The following is a 21,368-nucleotide window of genomic DNA, read 5'->3' on the forward strand; positions in this document are numbered from 1 at the left end:
AAATAATCATATCAACTTGTGGAGAATTGTCATTATATGACCCCTTTAAAAAAGTATTTTCTATACAATATGAATATGAGTAGTATGAATGAAAATCAGATGTACTAGATTCACCATGTAGTGTTACTGTCACATGACCTACCTGAATTCTCTGCTTTAACACTTTAAAGCACTTTAAAGCGGGCTGTTTTTTATGTCTGCGAGTTAAAGCGACCCCAGTAACATGATTTTTACCTCCAAAAAATGGCAACCCCCAAACATTTAATTTTGTGCCTTCACAATGCAAATTCTCTCATCATGAACGATAAGGTGCAGATACGATTACCGTATTTTCCAGACTATAAGTCACACTTTTTTTTTCATAGTTTGGCTGGTCCCGCGACTTATAGTCAGGTGCGACTTATTTATCCAAATTAATTTGACATGAACCGAGAGAAATGAACCAGGAGAAAACATTACCGTCTCCAGCCACAAGAGGGCGCTACTGTAGTCTACACTGAAGACATAGAGCGCCCTCTCGAGGCTGTAGACGGTAATGTTTTCTCTTAGTGCTTGGTTCTAAATTAATGCGACTTATAGTCCAGTGCGACTTATATATGTTTTTTTTCCTAATCATGGCGTATTTTTGGACTGATGCGACTTATACTCAGGTGCGACTTATAGTCCGAAAAATACGGTACATTCATTTCGCAACTTCGGTGAACCCCACCAAAAAATATTGTATTTTACTCCCTGGAACGCAATTTGTACCGGTGGACCCCCTTGGGCTAGTTTTGAGTAGCAGTTGGGTTGGTTTTGTTGCGAAAACCTGGCAACCCTTTGAATTCGGTGCGTTTGCGACACAAATCCCCTCATCATAAGTTCATTCATTTCGCAATTTTGTGATTATAATGATTGTATTTGCATAACGTAGGCTAAGAGTAGAACTTTACTAATGTCATGTTCCGACATGTTTATCACGTGTGGTCTTCATTTACAGAAGTCTCTCTCTTCCTCAGTTTGTAGAGGGATCAAAGCACAAGAACGACAGCGTGATCATGTTCCTGTCACCTGCGGTCAACGAGTCTCAGTTCTTCAGGACTTACGTGCAGCTCGATGACCTCCAGACGGAGCTGACGCCGTTTGAGTATCACCCCGACCCTACGTTCGATCACCTCAGCAAGACGGTCATCACTGAGAACAGCATGATCATCGTCACTGTGAGTATGTGCTGGAGATCTCATCCAGGCCGGGGGTTGACTTGCTCGTCAATGCTTTTTTTTTGGTGTGTCTCAGGGCCGTGGTTTTTCTAAAGCGATGACGGCGAAGGAGGCTCAGGCGTTTGTGGGAGACGCCCCGTGTAACGTAAACACGTTACAGGATGATAAATTATTCCTGGACCCTCCCTCAAGCACGCCCAGTGCTCGATCCAAGAGACAGAGGAGAGACACCGGCTCCGAGCCGCTGGACCTGCTGGTGACAGAGCATCCTTCTGTTCATTTACCCTCCTCCAAGCCCCAGATCTCCCTTTTGTTTTTGTTTTTTTGTTTTTTACAAACACTTATTATTGAATATACTTTTTTACTTCCAGAGAAATAAATGTGTGTGTGTGTGTGTGTGTAAATACAATTAAAATATTAATCAGTACATCTATCACTTATCTGTCCGTCCACTTATTCATCTATTTATTCATCCATCATTTATATAAATTTATTAATTAAATTAATTAAATTTATATATATTTTTTTAATATATAAAAAATATTTGCACCTGTTTATATATGCATCCGTCCGCCAATTTATTTGTTTCTTTTCTTTCTTTATTTTTTTTCTAAATATTATTTTGTGTAATATATATATATATATATATATATATATATATATATATATATATATATATATATATATATATATATATATTAATCCCTAATAATATCTTTCCGTTACTTATTAATTTATTAAATAAACATTTTTTATATTAGATTTTGTTTTATCTGATATTTTTATTTATATATTCACCACTCCATCACTTGTCTGTCTATCCCCTTATTCATCTTTTTATCCCTCCATCCATCCATCATTCTCCCACCTATTTATATTTATTTGTTTATTTATATAACTAAATATGCATCTGTCCATTTACCTCTTTATCTAAACATCCATTCACTTATTTATTTGTTTGCTTGAATATTTATTTATACATTTATTTATTGATCCATGTGGATTTCTTGATATTGATATCCACACATATGTTTATTTCTTTATTATTCTCATTTGTTTATTTGTTTATTTATATATAAATTGATATATATCCTCCAACACATATTTTTCATTCATTCATTTAATTTATGTATGTATTCATTCTTTTTTTCTTTTTCTTTCTTTCTTTCTTATCATCTTAATCATCTTTCCACTTTTTTATTCATTAGTCTGTTTTCATCATCCATATATTCGTATATTAATCTATCCATCCACACATCAGTTTATCCATCCACACTTTTATCTCTTCATTCGTTTATCCATCCCTCACTAACACAGTCTCTCTCTCTCTCTCTCTCTCTCTCTCTCTCTCTCTCTCTCTCTCTCTCTCTCTCTCTCTCTCTCTCTCAGATTAAGTTTGGCAATGGCGAGTGGTTGGTGGGCTCAGTCCGGTACGAGAGGAAGTACAATCTCCCTCTTCCCATCATCATCCCGGCGGTGCTCGTTCCCATGCTGCTGATCATCGCCATCTCTGTGGTCTGCTACAGGTGAAGAAGAAGAGCCCTTGATCTGTCGGTCTGTGTGAATGAGTGAACTGATCTGCTGGTCTGTGTGTAGGAGGAAGAGCCAGCAGGCCGAGCGCGAGTACGAGAAAGTGAAGCATCAGCTGGAGAATCTGGAGGAGAGTGTCCGTGACCGCTGCAAGAAAGAGTTCACAGGTCACCTGTTACTAGCTGGATGACTGCCATCAATCATTCCTTGTGTCTTTCTACTTATTTTGTTATTTATCTGTAACTTATCAGTCCTTTAATATTTATTTCTGTATTTATTACTTAATTATACATTATTTATTAATAATTAATTAATTAATACATATTCATTATTAAGTGATTACATATTAATTTATGAATTAATCAATTGATCATCTATTATTTATTTATTATTCCCTCATTCAGCAACCTATTATTTATTTATTTATGAATTTATCAGTTAATCTACTGTTTATATATCTTTCCACCTAGTTTTCATTTATCAGTTATCTAGCACACCATATATTTATTTGTCTATCTATCCATTATTTATTAATTAAGCTATTGTTTTCCTATCTTTACAAAAAAAAAAAAAATATATATATATATATATATATATATATATATATATATATATATATATATATATAAAAATTTATAGTCCATTCACATTTATTGATGTATTACTTTTTATTTATTTATTTATCTATCTATTTTTTTTATCCATCAGATCATGTTATTTTTCCAACAGTTTTTTGTGTGTGTGTGTGTGTGTGTGTGTGATTTTGTAATTTTTAATATTTATTTATTTAATATTTTGAGAAAAACTATCTATCTATCTATCTATCTATCTGTCTATCTATCTGTCCATCCGTCCGTCTCTCTGTCTGTCGGTGTGTGTGTGTGTGTCTATCTATCTATCCATTATGTAATAATTAAGCTATTGTTTCCCATCTTTACAAATATACATATTTTTAAATGTATAGTCCATTCACATTTATCTGTCCATTCACATTTTTTATTTATTCATTTATTACTTTTTATTTTTCAGTTAATCTATTATTTATCTATCCCTCTACTGTTTTTTTTTACATTTTTATCCATCAGTTCATGTTATTTTTTTTAAAAGTTTTTCTCTGTTTTTTGATTTTGTAATTTTTTATTTTTATTATTTTTTTATTTAAAAAAAAAAACATATATATATATATATATATATATATATATATATATATATATATATATATATATATATATATAATTTATTTATTTATTTATTTAATTGCTAATAATATGCACACATTAATTAGAACATGAAAACATGTATCAGTTCAACCCTCTCTAACCCAGAAAAGTGTAGTTTTGCTGCAAACTAATGAAAACAATCTGCAGGTCCAGGATCTTGAGCTGGTCTTTAATTCTCAATCTCAGAACTGTCTGGATGAGTTCACCTGGATCTGCAGTGTGGAGTTTAACATTGGACGTGTCATTTCCTGTGCAGATCTGATGATTGAAATGGAGGACCACACTAACGACATCAGCGAGGGCCGGATCCCGTTCCTGGACTACAAGACCTACACCGACCGCGTCTTCTTCCTGCCCTCGAAGGACGGCGCCAACGACGTCATGATCACCGGCAAACTGGACATCCCAGAATCCCGCAGGGCCACGGTCACCCATGCGCTGAACCAGTTCTCCAACCTCCTCAACAGCAAAACTTTCCTCATCAATGTACGAAACACACACACAAGCTGTAATTATGATGCATTTAAAGACTCTTAAAACCATCCTGTGCACTTAACAGTGGGAAAGGTCAGTAAATTAATATTTGACGATAATTGTCGAAGGTTTCTTATCAGAATGATGAATTATTTAGACATTTGCTCAGTTATACAGAACGACTCTTAAACAGCCCCAGAGGACTCAATCAGCTCCTGCGCTCTCATTAAAGTCTTCTGTATTCATGGCACAAACACAATTAAACATTTACATCTAATGACACACGTGTACGCACAAACAAGCACACGTCAGTGTTTTAAATCTGGCCTGTAATCATCTCCCCTGTGTTTAACTCATTACCCTCCATCATGCAGACAGTAATAAACTAATAATCATTAGAATATAAGAAGATGCTTGTTTAAGATGTAAGTCTGAGTGCTGCACACTTTTAATCACGAGTTGTAAACGGTGATCTCTCTGTGTGAAGTTTATCAGAACGCTGGAGGGCCGTCCGGATTTTAACGCCAGGGCCAAAGTGTATTTTGCGTCTCTGCTGACCGTGGCGCTTCACGGGAAACTGGAGTATTACACAGACATCATGAGGACGCTTCTGCTGGGGCTCATGGAGGAGTACGTTCACAGCAAGAACCCTAAACTGCTGCTGCGCCGGTGAGATCAGATCCCGTCTTTCTACAGCAATGGAAACATTTTTCAAAATTCACACCCTGCAATCCGATTGGCTGGCTTTACGCTACTTCTGGAAGCCATATGCTTTATACGCTAGTCAGGAACAGTGTTATTTTAGTTGTGCAGTATTTATTAATATTAATAATAATGATGATTTCAGTTCCCTCACATCCCTTGCATTTTGCTTTAAAAAAAATTAAGCTTAATTTTGAAACCATTTTCAATATGCATTATTGTTATTTAACTTCAATTTATTATATTTTCATTAGATTAGTGTTACATTATTCATTAATTTATTATATGCATTGCAGTAATACGGTTTTTGCCTTAAAATAATGAGAGAACAAATAGTTAATCTTGATCCTAACAATAGACTTTTTACTATTATTTTGTAATATAAATTATTATAAATTATTATTATTATTATTATTATTATTGTTAATTTATTTTTAATGTCATTTGATTAGATTCTCTTTATTATAGTGCAATGGTTTTTTTATAAACATTTATATATTTATATATTTTATATATTATAATACTGTGAAAAAAAAAAAAAATATATATATATATATATATATATAATTTATTAATTTATTATATGCATTGCAGTGATATGATTTTACTTTAAAACAATGAAACTGGGAGCACAATATAATTAATTGTCATTTATTGTCAAATTATTATTATTTTCTATATTGTCAAAAAATTATGTTATGGTTAAAAAATATATATATATCTTAATGCTCCAAACAAAATGCTTCTTTTTATTTGTGTGTGAGTTTGTTTATGATCCTTGTAAAGTTTGTTTATGATATTTGTGGCACTGAATCATATACCTTATAATATGATATATATAAAAAATATTCACAGTTTTAGTTTGAGGCAGTTAAAGACAAGCAAACATCCTCAAGCATGACTTTGAAGCAGATGGTAATTCAGTTTGGATGGACCACAAAGCCAGTCTCTAAATGTCACATGAAACATATCGTGTTAGTCAAAAGCCCATCCGCAAGCACTCGTCTGACTGTCATCGCTGGGTGCTGATGCTCATTCTGCTTGTTTGTTATGGACTCAGATGAGTGTAGAAGTGTTGATTAGAGCAGAGGCCGCTGGGAGCCGTGCGTTACACTGATCTTACCACAGTAAAAGCAGAAACCGCTTCAGATCACTGTGATGTTCAGCCTCAAGTGACATCCGTGTTCAGGAAATAACTGTTTATTATTAATAATAATCACAATGAACTATTCTTCTGTTGTGTAATCTAGTTAATTAGCCTGACAGCTTGCTGTTTAACAACTTGTTGTGTTAATATAGTGTTTAACAGATCAGATTGGATATTGGCTTCAAATGAAACCGTGTTGTAGAGCAGGGATTCCCAAACTTGCTTTGTCAGAAGAATTGTGTTTGTTATTGTTTTTTATTTTATTGTTGTTTATTTTTTTTTTTTATTAAATATGTTTTTATTTAAATGTTTTTATTTTTATATTTATTAAAGAAACATTTTTTATGATATAATAATTTTTATAATTTAATTAAATATTAGCTATGAAGTGAACATTAGTAAGTGTGTGCAGATGTTTTAATATAAAGGTAATCTTTTTATCTGATTGTTTTTATTTATTGTTTTAAACTAATGATTTTTATGTGAAATTATATATTAATATGATTTTTATATATCATATTATTTATTAGAATTTTTTTTGTTATTAATTTTACAGTTTTAGAATTTGATAGTTTTATGATTTAATGCATTATTAGCTTTTTTGAGCAATTAATGAACTCTGTTTTAGTGAATATTAGTAAATGTTTTCATAAAACATTTTCATTTTTTATTCATTTTAAATTATTATTATTATTTAATTCAATTTTTTTTATTACAATTATATTTTTTATATATAAAATAATATATACATTTTATATAACATTATGTATTCATGTTTACAGTTTGATGATTTAATTCATTATTAGCTTTTCATTAACTCAAACTCAGTTTTGTTTTAGTAAATATTAATTATTGTGTGTGTGTGTGTGTGTGTGTGTGTGTGTGTGTGTGTGTGTGTGTAGGTCTGAAACAGTGGTGGAAAGGATGCTGAGTAACTGGATGTCCATCTGTCTCTATCAGTTCCTGAAGGTAAAATATTGAACCTGAAATACATTCAGAAAGATACACTAATATTTCAGTGCATCTTGATTTAATGATCAAGTCAAATCTTGATCTTTCAGGAAGTTTAACACCCTTCATCGCCTTTAATTTGACATTAGATGAGTATGTTAAGGTCTTTTAGGTTCTTTGTGTTCTTCTTCTGCATGAATCAGCCCTTCAGTCCGTTGATTCTTCAGAGCCTCAGGTGGAGGACTGCTTTTCTGTGTTAATGTGCCTCTGTTTGTTCAGGACACGGCCGGAGAGCCACTCTACAAACTCTTCAGAGCCATAAAGCACCAGATTGAGAAGGGGCCGGTGGACGCACAGGTCAAGAAAGCCAAATACACGCTGAACGACACTGGCCTTCTCGGAGATGACGTGGAGTACTTTGTGCTGGTGTGTGTGTGTGTGTGTGTGATCGTTTAGATGTTTTCTATTAGAAATTCCTACATTCAGGAGTCCTAACAACAGCCTGATGTGATTTGGTCAGAAAGAAATCAGCATTGAGTTTCCTCACTTTAGTTTTTTGATTAATTAAAAAAATAATAATAATTAGTGCTGCTACAACTAAATGATTAGAATTGTCTTCTTTATGGTTTTATTCAATCAAATTCAATTTAAGATAACACATTCATACAATTTCCTACAGTTCAATTAATAAAGGTTGAAAACAATATAATAATAATAATAATAATAATAATAATAATATAACAATGTAATAAAACAAATTCATATTTATATAATTTCTGAAATGTTTATATCAAAATATATGCATTGACTTCAAATTTATTGTAAACATTTATAATATAATATTTGTAATTTATACATTACAATTATAACTAAATGATTATATATATGTATATTATATAAATAAATAAATTTTAATTATATGTATAATTTATTAAAATATATAATATAATATTTATAGTGTATATATATATATATATATATATATATATATATATATATATATATATAATATTTTTAAATAGTTTAAATAAGTAAAAACTAAATAATGGTAATCTAATAATATAATTAAATAAAAATACATTTTTATTTTAAAAAAATTTCATAAAATTATGTTTTATTTTATCAAATTATTGTGGTGTTTATATATAAATGTATTATATAATTTAAATTATATTTCTAATTTATTATTAATATTTATGATATTCACAGTGTTTTATTTATTTTTAAATAATTAGTAAATAAATACATTTTATTACATATATTTATTATAAATAATTAGTAAATAAATGTTTTATTACATATACTTATTATAAATAAATAGTAAATAAATGTTGTCAAATATTCTCACGTTCATCCCGCAAATAATAAGTGTAAAAAATGCAATATAGCAATATCTATTCATTAAACAAATTTAAGCCAACTAATATATAATATGATTCATATTGTTTTGGTTTCTCTACCCAGTATATCTTTTATATGACACATGCACTGAAAATCTTTTTGCTTTTGTTATCTGGAAGCACCAAAAATGAAAGTATTGTTATTGTACTTGTCATGGAAGAAAGTGCTATCCATGCATTCCTAATATTTGACCCTGGACCACAAAACCATACTTAGCTGTCTATTTTTAAAAATTGCGATTTAGACATAATCCGAAAGCTGAATAAATAAGCTTTTCGTTGATGTATGGTTTGTTATAGAACAATATTTGGCCGAGATACAACTATTTGAAAATCTGGAATCTGAGGGAGCAAAAAAAATCTAAATACTGAGAAAATTATGTTTGAAGTTGTCCAAATTAATTTTTAGCAATTAATATTACTAAACATGACTTATCTCTTCATTTAATCAGATATATATATATATATATATTACACACACAGCCACTTTATTTTCACATTATTTTACCAGAAAAGGGGTGATGATGGGAAATAGATTTTTTTCCTTCATGAACGAGTAGTGTTTTCTAGGAGGTTCAGAGCATTTGTATGAGTTTGCTGTGTGACCCCAGACGCTGCAGGTGCTGGTTCAGGGCGAGGGGCCGGACATCACCCCCGTGAAGGTGCTGAACTGTGACAGCATCTCTCAGGTGAAGGAGAAGATCATCGAGCAGGTGTACAAAAACCTGCCATACTCTCAGAGACCCAAAGTAGACAGCGTCACCCTCGGTGAGTGAGTGAGCGCACGCGTTTAATCGCGTTTGCTTCCACATCCAGCACAGCGCTTCCTCATCCGCACGTCTTCTGGTCTCTTGCTCAGAATGGCGTCCTGGATCCACGGGACAGATCCTGTCAGATCTAGACGTGACCACGCAGAAGGAGGGCAGATGGAGACGGATCAATACGCTGGCACACTATAACGTGAGCGCATCCAATGACATGCTAATGTGTTAAAGATATGACTGTCGTTTTCGGTTCTTAAAGGGATAGTTCACCGAAAAATTAAAATTATGTTATTAATAACTCACCCTCATGTCGTTCCAAACCCGTGAGACCTCCATTCATCTTCAGAACACAGTTTAAGATATTTTAGATTTAGTCCGAGAGCTCTCAGTCTCTCCATTGAAGCTGTGTGTACGGTATACTGTCCATCAGTGTTTGGAATAACGCTGTTTAAAAGAACGGCGTTAGGTAACGACATAATTTTTTCAGTAACGCGGTAATCTAACTAATTACTTTTCCCGTCGTTATAACCCCGTTAACATTACTGGATGTTAAATGCGGTGCGTTACTATGCATTGATTTAATAAACTATGTAATCCGAACACACCCCTGGCTCACACAGCGAGTGAGGAGGTGGGTTAATAACGAGATAAACGATTATGATTGGCTAAGGCAGAGTCTTGTGTTTCATGGTAGCCAATCAGAGCCAGTGTTTTTACACACATGCCGGCACACACGCCAGTGGCGCAAAACACACACACACACACACACACACACACGCAACAGCTACACAGAGATTCACAGCAGCAGAAATAGCGAGTCGGGAGCAATCCGATGAAAAGTTGGCATTTTCAAGGTGGAGATATAAGCACTACTTTAATTCATTGTGGTCAAAGGCAAGAACGTGCATGTAATGTGTACATGTAATGTGTGACACACGCATCTACAAAGCCATAGGCCTAAAACACTTTTCTTACAAAGATAATACTTGAAGTGCAGGATAAAGCTCTTGCTGTCTGTTGACGTGCAATAAATATTGAAAGTTATGTACGAACACCTGTCTGTTCTACTAATTTCAACTGACTTGTGAAAACTGCTAAAAAAAAATATATATATATATTTGACACATAGCAACTTTGTGTGTTTTTATTTTTATTTTTTACAGTAACGCAAATAGTTACTTTCCCTGGTAACGAGTTACTTTTATTATAGAGTAATTCAGTTACTAACTTTGTTTGTTTTAGTTACTTTTTGGAACAAGTAGTGAGTAACTATAACTAATTACTTTTTAAAGTAACGTTCCCAACAGTGCTATCCATGTCCAGAAAGGTAATAAAAACATCATCAAAGTAGTCCATGTGACATCAGAGGGTCAGTTAGAAAATTTTGATGCATAGAAAATACATTTTGGTCCAAAAATAACAAAAACGACCACTTTATTCAGCATTGTCTTCTCTTCCGTGTCTGTTGTGAGCGTGTTCGTCGTACGTCAACAGTGCAGTGAACGTTATTTTTAGACCAAAATTTATTTTAGATGCTTTAAAATATTCTAACGGACCATCTGATGACACATGGACTACTTTGATGATCTTTTTCTTACCTTTCTGGACATGGACAGTATACCGTACACACAGCTTCAATGGAGGGACAGAAAGCTCTCGGACTAAATCTAAAATATCTTAAACTGTGTTCCTAAGATAAACGGAGGTCTGACGGGTTTGGAATGACATGAGTCATTAATGACATCATTTTCATTTTTGGGTGAACTAACCCTTTAAAAGTGACTTTTATGCGTGTTTGTGCTTTTAGGTACGTGATAATGCAACGGTGGTCCTTTCCAGAGTTCAGCACACACAGCAGTCGTACGACCAAAATCATGATAACCATGAAGAGAGTGAGTTGAAGTCTGTAAACCGTGTCTCACGCTCTGACAGAAGCGTCCTTCACACACTCTCTTCACCCCGACTCACAGGAAACGCCCTGCTGGAGGACGATAAAGTTTTTCACCTGGTGCGACCGGCCGATGAGCTGGACGAGATGAAGTCCAAGAGAGGCAGTATAAAGGACAAATCCATGACCAAAGCCATCACAGAGATCTATCTGACACGACTGCTCTCCGTCAAGGTACTGAGCTCCTCTTCTCACTAAAAGAGCTGCTCCTTTAGAAGAACATCATTTTTGAATTGCATCATTTGTTGGTAAATCATAAAGGGTGGGGCGTGATGTGTTACCTGAAACTAAATATGTCAATTGAAATAATAACTTAATATGAATTTATTATACTCATGGTATCGATTCTAATTTTGTTTAGTTTCATTTGTATTAAAATAACTCCATCTAAAGCAATAAATACAGATTAAATTAACTAAATAAACAAATTAAAACTAAAATTAAAAAATTAAGAAAAATACATAATAAAATGTCATTCGTAGTATTAGGAAAAATTAGTTTTAGCATATCAGTTATGCTAAAATAACGCTGGATTTGATCCAGATTTGTTTGGATCAAGGAGAAAATATGTTTTAGGGACAGTTATTATATAAATGAAATCTTTCAATTTGAAATATTAACACTGGGAAAGTATTTTAAAACAATAATAAAATGAATAGAAAATGCATGTCAAAAGCAACATTGCATAGACAACTGAGAGTGCCACTTTAAAAAATGAAGGAATAAATTATCAGTTTATTAATGATAATGAATTGCTCTTCAAATTGATAACTAAACAGACAACTTCTTTTTAAAATTGTTTATTGTTTATATTTTGGAATTAATATATTGTTACATTTATTATTTTTTAAGAACATATCATTTATATAAATATATTATTGTTACATTATTGAACAAACTTTCTTCACAAGTTTGTAAAAAGTTGGTAAAATTAATTTTCATTCTCTAAAAACATACATTTATCTTGTGTTATACATCATTTCAATAGATGACCTTTTTTTTTAAAGGTCAGTCCACTGATTAAGAAATTAATTTAGCTATGTACATGTTGATGGAAGATGAAAACGGTGCATAATCAGTTATGTTTTATGATTTTAATGTTACTGATGAACAGTCCCATTCTACAGCAGTGTTTAATGTGGGAAGCGTGTGGTATAATTAGTGTAACCACTGTAAACCTCTAGAACTCTTCTGAGTGCTGGCATGTTCTCTAACTCACAAGGTGTAAATCTGATTGTGTTTGATTGGTTCGTCACATGTCCTTGTGTTAGAGGCCGTTCGCTGTAAATTGGCCGATTAGAGAGGCTAATTACCTCACAAGTCTTTCACAGGTCTTGTACTGAAATGATTGTGTCAGTGCTGACAGAAACACAGCGTGGAGGAGATGAGGAGTGCTCAAGTGAGCGTGTAACTTCACCTGTCAGCGTGAAAACAGCCGCGTGTGACTGTCAGTGTCCCAGCAGGCTGACGTGTGAACAATCAGATGTTTCCTGCTGCTTCTTAAGATCTGTGTTATGTTTCAGGACACACACACTTTTTTGTAGTTGTAAGTAGTTTAATGTAAAATAATATCTTAATTGCTCTTCAATTTTTAACTTTTTATACTGAAAGTTAAGTCATATTAAGATATATTGGTTATATGAATTCCTTTCATTTTGCATTTATTTGATAAATATGCTATATTTCTCATTTATATTCTCTTTACAGGGTACAGGGTAAAAAGACATAAATAAAAATGTGCAAAAGTGTGTGTGTGTGTGTGTGTGTGTGTCTGAGTATGTGTGTCTGAGTATGTGTGTGTGTGTGTGTCTGTGTGTCTGAGTATGTATGTCTGAGTGTGTGTGTGTGTGTGTCTGAGTGTGTGTGTGTGTGTGTGTCTGAGTATGTGTGTGTGTGTCTGAGTGTGTGTGTGTGTGTGTGTCTGAGTATGTGTGTGTGTGTCTGAGTGTGTGTGTGTCTGAGTGTGTGTGTGTGTGTGTGTGTGTCTGAGTATGTGTGTGTGTGTGTCTGAGTATGTGTGTCTGAGTGTGTGTGTGTGTGTGTGTGTGTGTGTGTGTGTGTGTCTGAGTATGTATGTCTGAGTATGTGTGTGTGTCTGTGTCTGAGTATGTGTGTGTGTGTGTGTGTGTGTTTCTGAGTATGTGTGTGTGTGTGTCTGAGTATGTGTGTGTCTGTGTGTGTGTGTGTCTGTGAGAGTATGTGTGTGTGTGTGTGTGTGTGTGTGTGTGTGTGTGTGTCTGAGTACAGTATGTATATGTGTATGTGTGTGTCTGAGTACTGTATGTGTATGTGTGTGTCTGAGTACAGTATGTGTGTGTGTGTGTGTGTGTGTGTGTGTGTGCTCTTGTTTTTGTGATATATCAGGACACAACTCTGTATAATGACATGGGTATGACACAGGTATTAGAGGGTGACTTATGAGGACATAACCCATGTCCCCATTTTTCAAAACGCTTATAAATCATACAGAATGAGTTTTTTTTTTGTTGAGAAAGTAAAAATGCAAGTTTCCTGTGAGGGTTAGGGTTAGGTGTAGGGTTGGTGTAGGGCGATAGAATATACAGTTTGTACAGTATAAAAACATTACACCTATTACTTTTCACAAAAACAAACCTGTGTGTGTGTGTTTGTATATTAAACTGTCTGAAATTATTATAAAATATTACCAAAAAAAAAGAAGAAAATAATTAGAAATAAATACATTTTAAATAAAAAGAAATAAAATATTCAATAACCTAGGTTCATGGCATCAATTCTGATTAAATTTTTTCTCCCTCAAAAGCCCGGGGCAGTTAGAGTGAATTTTAGTGATAACTGTGAGTTAAACAACACTTTTAAAATTGTCTTTGTGTGTGTGTGTTTTCAGGGGACGCTGCAGCAGTTCGTGGATGATTTCTTTCGCAGTGTGCTCTGTTCTGGCATCAGCGTCCCACCGGCGGTGAAATACTTTTTCGACTTCCTAGATGAGCAAGCCCTTAGACACGAGAACGTAGATGAGGAAACCATACACATCTGGAAGACCAACAGGTGAGAGAGCGCGTGTGTGTATGTGTGTGTGTGTGTGTGTGTGTGTGTGTGTGTGTTGTGCTAGTCACAGCGGCGTCTCTGCTCTTCTCTCTCGAGACCGTTCTGCAAATGCTAATGCAGCGCCGCATTCATTTATTCCAGCTGATGTGCTGCCGCGGGTGCCGCGTGATTGACAGCTGCCGCTGAGATGTGAATAAATGTGTCGAGCAATATCATCACTCCAGCAACCCGCTCACAGCCAAACAAACACCTTAATTACATCCCTGCTTCATTTAACTCTTCTGTTATTATACACCTTTTGTTTTTTTCTCCCTCTCTACTGTTTCTCTGCAGAGATGCAACTAGCAATATATATTCCAGAATCAGAATCTCAATGAGGGTTTTTTTTTTAAACTGGCTCACAAGAAACAAAAGCCAGAGCTGTTTAATAACCTGTTTGAAATTCCAGATCCGTCTGTCCGTGTTCATGCTCCGATGGAGTGAGTATCGAGGGGCGGATTGAGTGAATTATTTGCTCTGTAAATTTGTAAATGTGAGTTTATGCGCCAACCGCAGGAAAGACTGAATGGACTAAATACATAATTAGCGGTGTTTGCTAAAGAGAGCGTCGCTGTTGCTCACCCCGAGGGTTAGAGATTTAAACAAACCTGTGATTATTATACATTTATACGTTTCACATAAACCGTTCCTTAAATCATACAGTTTTTTCAAGAGTGGTGTGCAGCAAAGGTGTGTCATGGGACTTCTGGTTTTTGACTAAAGGATGATAAAACACTGAAATAAACCGATAGGTTATTTTGATTTTTGACTTCATTGCAAAATATATTGTGTGTAAGCAGATATATTATGTACTTGACTTCAATTGAACATGAAAATTACTTTCTGAACCAAGGCTGTGGGAGTGTGAAACTAAAATGACTAAATGTTTTGTTGCTAGAAACCTTGACTATAAGAGTGAAGTATGTCATATTCACAGCTGCTTTAATACTCATCCGCCTCTCTCCGCAGTTTGCCGCTGCGTTTCTGGGTAAACATACTGAAGAACCCTCACTTCATTTTTGACGTGCATGTGAGCGAGGTCGTGGACGCCTCTTTGTCTGTCATCGCTCAGACCTTCATGGACGCGTGCACAAAAACAGAGCACAAACTCAGCCGGGTAAGTGTTTGAGAATCAGCCACAGACAAACAAACCCAGAAACACATCATTTATCGACTTGCTCTCTCTCTCTTTCGCTCTCTGTCGCCTGCAGGATTCTCCCAGCAACAAATTACTCTATGCAAAGGAGATCTCCACCTACAAAAGGATGGTAGACGAGTAAGTGCTCCAGTATTGCGCAGTCTCAGCCTCCAGCTGAACGCCCACAGATGGTTTACAGACTGTCTGATGCATGTTGCGCACAAAAATGTCGAGAAGTTTCTCAGCATGATCTGATTGACTGGGTTTATGCAATATCTGGGAGTCAGAGCGACAGGTTGTTATCAGTCCTCTGGGAAACTAAGTTGTGTTTATGTTCCCAGGCGGATACCTTGAGCATTTCTGAGGTAGAACTGGTCTGCTAAAGTTTAAAGGCATCTTTTAAAGTGATTCTTTAGTAAGGAAATAAGATATGCTTAGATACACAACAGTATATTCTGCTGGTTTTTATGTTTGTTTGTTTTGTTTTTTTATTTAAATGCAATTTATGAGACCTTCTGACTGATATGTGAAGCAGTTCAAAGTCTGTGTTTTTTAGCTGCAGTTTGGATTGTGTTTATGCACAGATACTATAAAGGAGTCCGGCAGATGGTGTCAGTCAGTGACCAGGAGATGAACACACATCTGGCTGAAGTGTCTCGGGTGAGTGAGTGTGTGATGGGCTTTCTGGGATTTTTAGGGAAATGAACAGATTGAGTCATGTTTTTTTTTTTTTTTGAAATAGTAATATAAAACAAAAAGCAGCTGTGCAAATTTAGAACCCAACCCTGGTAGACTTAAAAAATAATAATAATAATAATTAAAATAATAATTAAAAATTAAATGAAAAACATATATGTGTATACAAATTTAAAATAAATAAAATAAATAGTCAAAAATAAATATAAATGAATTAATAATAATAGATAAATAGCATTAACATATTTTTTGAACGATTTTACAAAAGCTGACACAACATTAAAGGCTGAATGCCAAGTTTTGACATTATATCCATGTAAACGAGAAGTTCATTGACATAATGTCCATGAAATACACAGTCCAGGTTTATTTATGTTTGTTTTCCAGGCACACACAGACAAACTGAACACACAAGTGGCTCTTCATCAGCTCTACCGGTACGCCAGCAAATACTACGATGGGGTGAGTGCACACACACACACACACACACACGGGGTTACTGACATGAAGAACTGACAGCAGTGACATATACAAGTATACAAGAACTTAAGCATTTTTTTATATATAATTAATATGCAAGTCATTTTACATTAATTGAGAGACTATATGGGGGGGGGATAATTTGTCACACAGCAGGACCATTAAAATAAACAGCTAAAAGATGATTGAAAATTGAGTGGGGGAGACATCAAATAGACAGCAGGATGGATGTATAACGTGTGTGTGGTGAAGGCTCATGGTGGTTGTCTGTCTCTGTAGATCATCATGTCTCTGGATGAAGATCCCGCTGCTCAGAGTAAACAGTTAACACTGAGACTGCAGCAGATCGCCGCAACGCTGGAGAACAAAGTGACCGACCTCTAACCCTGTCCCAACCAACGCTCTCAGTGTGTATTTAGCTCATCACTATAATCAGACGTTCAATTCCTTCCTGTGTAGAAACAAAAGGTTTTAAGAAACGTATTCTATATTTTTTTTAATGTGCAGTCTTTATGCAGAAAGCTTTATAAGAGGAAAATAACTTTTTAAATAGACGGCCTTGTTTCAGTTGTTTTTAAAGCTTCTGTGTGTGTGTGTGTGCGTGTGTGTGTGTAAAAGGATGCCTTTATTTTGACCAAAAGGGAGCTGACTTTGACCCTGCAGTGTGTGTGAGCAGGGGGCGTGTCTACGGTGAGGTCACATCTGGTCTCGTCCAATCAAAAGCAGCTGAAGGTGACAGCAGGATATGCATGGGATGTGTTCAGAGCAGCATACTAGCATGTTCCCCATACTATTTCTGCAGTATGTACTGTTATGTGCAGGGTCTGCGAATTTTCTGTATCTGTAACATTTGCCAAAACATGCAGCATAAAGCTGCAGTCACAGTTCCCACTGTTCAGTATGTTTTCACAGACAAACCTTAACACACACTGCACAAAGTACTATTATCCCACAATGCAACGCACTCATCTTGACCTCCCATTTCCAGCGTGATCTAATATCAGCTATCATTATTAACATGAACCAACAGTTGAGACACAAATTAGTGTGTGCTGCACTGCAGTATGCTAGTATGTTATTCCAAACATGTCTGTTTAGACGATCAAACGGCCGTCCATTTCATAACCACCTGTTTCCGTTCAGCCGTACGGACTGTCGATCCACAAATAATCAACACAGGCAATACGAGGTTGTCATGAGGCATTTCTCTTTTACCTGTGCAAAGCCTTTATTTCAGAAAACCGTTTTATTGTGAAAACTTTACTACTGACTGAAATTTATTACATAAAGCACAAACAGTCGATGTACAGGACAGATTTTTGGCCATTTCTGAAAAGAAAAAGAAATGCCCGAAACAGGCTATATGCAAGAGTATAGATGTTTTAGCTACGCAAACTCAGTTTCAGCTTGCAGAGACCGTGTTTCTGGCCTGAGATGGTTGAGCGAAGCTGAAAACTGTTTGCGGCTCTGTTGGAAAGGGTTTAGATGTGTGATCTGGATCATTAATGGCTTTATTTTGGCAGGGAGGATAATGACACACTCATTTGTTTGTTATTCGCCACTAAACAAGATGGCACTATAGCACTCAGCCAAAATCCTGTTTCCACAGAGGACAAAACCATTTACAGCTATGTGAGGTTTGCATTTGATTGAGTGTCTTAAAGACATCAAGAAGAGGCTCGAAGCTTTTCGTTTTGCATTTATATAATTGATAGTATTAGTTGGAGCAGATGAGAAACGGACTCATTTTAGAGAGCATTGTGGACAAAAGGACAATTTGTGCATATACACGACCATTCAGAAGTTTGCGGCTGGTAGGTTTCTTAAGCTCACTAAGACTGCATAATAACTGAAATATTGTGATATAATATTACGATTTAAAATAACTTTTTTCTATTTGAATATATTTAAAAAATGTAATGTATTCCTGTGATTTTCAGCATCATTACTTCAGATTTCAGTGTCACGTGATCCTTCAGAAATCGTTCTTATATGATTTGGTGCTCGAGAAACATTTCTTATTATTATTAATATTCAAAACGGTTGTGCTGCTTCTTGTTTTTTGTGGAAAGTGTGATACTCTTTTCTTTCTTTTTTGTGCTAAACTTAAAGTTCACTAGAACAGCATTGATTTGAACCATATTTTCTAACATTCTAAAGGTCTTTACTGTCACTTTTGATAAACTGAATGCATCCTTGCTGAATAAAAGTATTAAATTCTTTGAAGATAAAAATTGTAGCCTGCTCACCCCAAACCTTTGAACGGTTGTGTATATGATAAAACCGAGCAATAAGGCACTAGAATATAGTCAAGGCTAGAGGGTTTTGTTTGGCGTTGCAAAGCATGGCCACAATTGATTTCATTAAACTGTTTCTACAAAATAAAAAATGTTATATACTTTTTACCTTCTGGCAGAAAAAATATAACCACTGACATTTATAAAAAATGTATTTTTTTCAGCATTTAAAGGTACATCAGCATATAAATGGCATATGATTTCAAATCTACCCTTGCCCATTCATCTTTGATTTTAGAGGGATTGTTCACTCGTCATCATTTACTCACCCTTGTGTCGTTCCAAATGTCGAACACAAAAGAATAGGGCTGGGTTGAAAAAAATCCTAAATTTTCCTCAATCTTGATGCTTGAACAAAACTTCCCTGAACATTATTTGATCATTTGTAGCGTGCATTCTTTCCAGTAAGTCGCAGTTAGCTTACTGATTTGTTAAAGCTGCAGTAGGTAACTTTTGTAAAAATATATTTTCTACATATTTGTTAAACCTGTCATTATGTCCTGACAGTAGAATATGAGACAGATGATCTGTGTAAAAATCAAGCTCCTCTGGCTCCTCCCAGTGCTCCTATTGCCATTTGCAGAAATTCATCCGCTCCCAGTAAAAAATAACCAATCAGAGCTGCGGTCCGTAACTTTGTTTGTTTTCAAAATGTAGAAAAATGTATATAATAAGCGAGTACACCATGAATCCATTTTCCAAACCGTGTTTTTAGCTTGTCCTGAATCACTAGGGTACACCTATAATAAGTGTTTATATTGGGACTATTTTAGATTGCTTCGGGGGTACCGCGGCGGAGTAACCCAGTACCTTTGTGATTCTTCATAGACATAAACAGAGAGAAGTAGTTCCGGCTACGATGTTCTTCCGCAAGACGCAAGCAGTTCTGTTTATTAACCGCTAGAGCGTCAAAAGTTACCTACCGCAGCTTTAAATTTGATAAGAAATCAAGTATTAGCGGTCAGTTCTATTACGAAATAAAACATATCAAAATACAATAAGTCCTAAAAAATAATTTTCTGAAGAATCTTCGCTCGTTTCCTGCCATTAAAAAGACAAAAACAACACTTTTGAGGGTGTTCCACCCTCGTGTGGTTTTGTAACAACGTGATGGTGAGTAACCAGTTTTCATTTTTAGACTGAACTGTCCCTTTAAAGCAGCACAAGCACAGATGCAAGTCTTCGTAGTCGAGTGTAAAGCGCTTCTTTTAACGCCTTTCTGTAGCCAAATCGTGCCTTAAAATGTGTTTAAACGTGATGGTACGGTGTTGAGGACGTCAGGGTGGGTGGGGCTTGTAGAGGTCAGAGGTCGTGGTGTATGTGAAGTGTGGTGTTAGACATCAGTAAGTGCAGTATTCAGAGGCGTGCTGTAGCCAGAATATGCCAATATATTTGAACATGCTGTATGTATAGAGCTAAAGCGCCGTTTTTAATATCTTCTGGGTGTTTGTGGTGAGTGTGTGTGTTTTTTAGTTTACCGCATCGGGAAAAATGCTCGAGCTGAATAAATGTGTGGAGGTCAATGTCGAAACGTTTCTTCTGGACAGCTGCCATTACGTTTGGTTTTTATGCAAAACGAATTATCGATTAGCACAATTGTTTTTATTATCGCACCGACCCAAAATTGTGTTTCAATGGTGCGTATGAACAAACAATCTGTACACGACCTTTTCTTACTGCTGTGCAGTTAATATTTTATGTCCTAGAGAAAATATATGCCTTTGTATTAAAATGCTAATCTGTCTACACTGTTCTCCTGTGCGTTATGCTCTGAGAAAACTTTTTTGGTGTTGTCTGCATTTTTGTTTTTTCTTTTACTTGTGAGTGTGGCGAGACGAGAGCAAGGTGTTCTGGGATTGCAGAGGACTACGACTGCTCTTTCTGGACTCTCGGAGGACTGATGTCGTATGTGTGAACTGTGCCACCTTTGGTCCATCATGCCGTCTGATCCTTATATGAATAAATATACACATCCCTTTCTCAAGTGTTGGGCTTCGCCTCTTTTTCTGGCCCCTGATCTGGAGGGTCTCTAATGAATCAGGTGCTGCAAAGACCACATCTGACCTTTCATGATGAGATTTACAAGGTTTCAGTCATTTATCAGCAAAGTTAATGTCTTTAAAGGAGAACGAAGCACCACAAAGATGCTTCGAGAACCAGATTTTGTCTTTTATATTAAGAGAGGACATAATACACTTATAACTGAATTGTTATTCTTAACTAAAACTATAAAAAAATATATTTTCAGTAAATAAAATAAAATAAAATAGAAAACTTAAAAAAAAAAAAAGTACATTACATGAAAATAGAAATGTTGCCTTTGGCCATAACTGAAATAAGTTTAATTAGAAGTACT

The 21,368-nt window shown here is 35.1% G+C and overlaps 1 protein-coding gene across 6 annotated transcripts in view; it reads left to right on the forward strand.

Moving 5' to 3' along the window:
• Positions 1 to 20,996, forward strand: part of LOC127946841 (plexin-B2) — a 153,923-nt gene extending 132,927 nt beyond the window's left edge. For all 6 annotated transcript variants that reach the window (XM_052543657.1, XM_052543654.1, XM_052543655.1 and 3 more), the window contains 18 exons: positions 999 to 1,199; positions 1,276 to 1,455; positions 2,589 to 2,725; positions 2,796 to 2,896; positions 4,206 to 4,435; positions 4,911 to 5,092; positions 7,175 to 7,241; positions 7,503 to 7,649; positions 9,235 to 9,391; positions 9,483 to 9,583; positions 11,195 to 11,279; positions 11,358 to 11,509; positions 14,202 to 14,362; positions 15,371 to 15,518; positions 15,613 to 15,677; positions 16,124 to 16,199; positions 16,623 to 16,697; positions 16,995 to 20,996. In XM_052543657.1, coding sequence (XP_052399617.1) covers positions 999 to 1,199; positions 1,276 to 1,455; positions 2,589 to 2,725; positions 2,796 to 2,896; positions 4,206 to 4,435; positions 4,911 to 5,092; positions 7,175 to 7,241; positions 7,503 to 7,649; positions 9,235 to 9,391; positions 9,483 to 9,583; positions 11,195 to 11,279; positions 11,358 to 11,509; positions 14,202 to 14,362; positions 15,371 to 15,518; positions 15,613 to 15,677; positions 16,124 to 16,199; positions 16,623 to 16,697; positions 16,995 to 17,099 — 2,370 coding nt within the window. In that variant the 3' untranslated portion in view covers positions 17,100 to 20,996. The remainder of the gene's footprint in view (positions 1 to 998; positions 1,200 to 1,275; positions 1,456 to 2,588; positions 2,726 to 2,795; positions 2,897 to 4,205; positions 4,436 to 4,910; positions 5,093 to 7,174; positions 7,242 to 7,502; positions 7,650 to 9,234; positions 9,392 to 9,482; positions 9,584 to 11,194; positions 11,280 to 11,357; positions 11,510 to 14,201; positions 14,363 to 15,370; positions 15,519 to 15,612; positions 15,678 to 16,123; positions 16,200 to 16,622; positions 16,698 to 16,994) is intronic.
• The last annotated feature ends 372 nt before the right edge of the window (positions 20,997 to 21,368 follow it).

The sequence above is a fragment of the Carassius gibelio genome, chromosome A25, assembly GCF_023724105.1.
Source record: "Carassius gibelio isolate Cgi1373 ecotype wild population from Czech Republic chromosome A25, carGib1.2-hapl.c, whole genome shotgun sequence".
In the NCBI taxonomy this organism is placed as follows: domain Eukaryota; kingdom Metazoa; phylum Chordata; class Actinopteri; order Cypriniformes; family Cyprinidae; genus Carassius; species Carassius gibelio.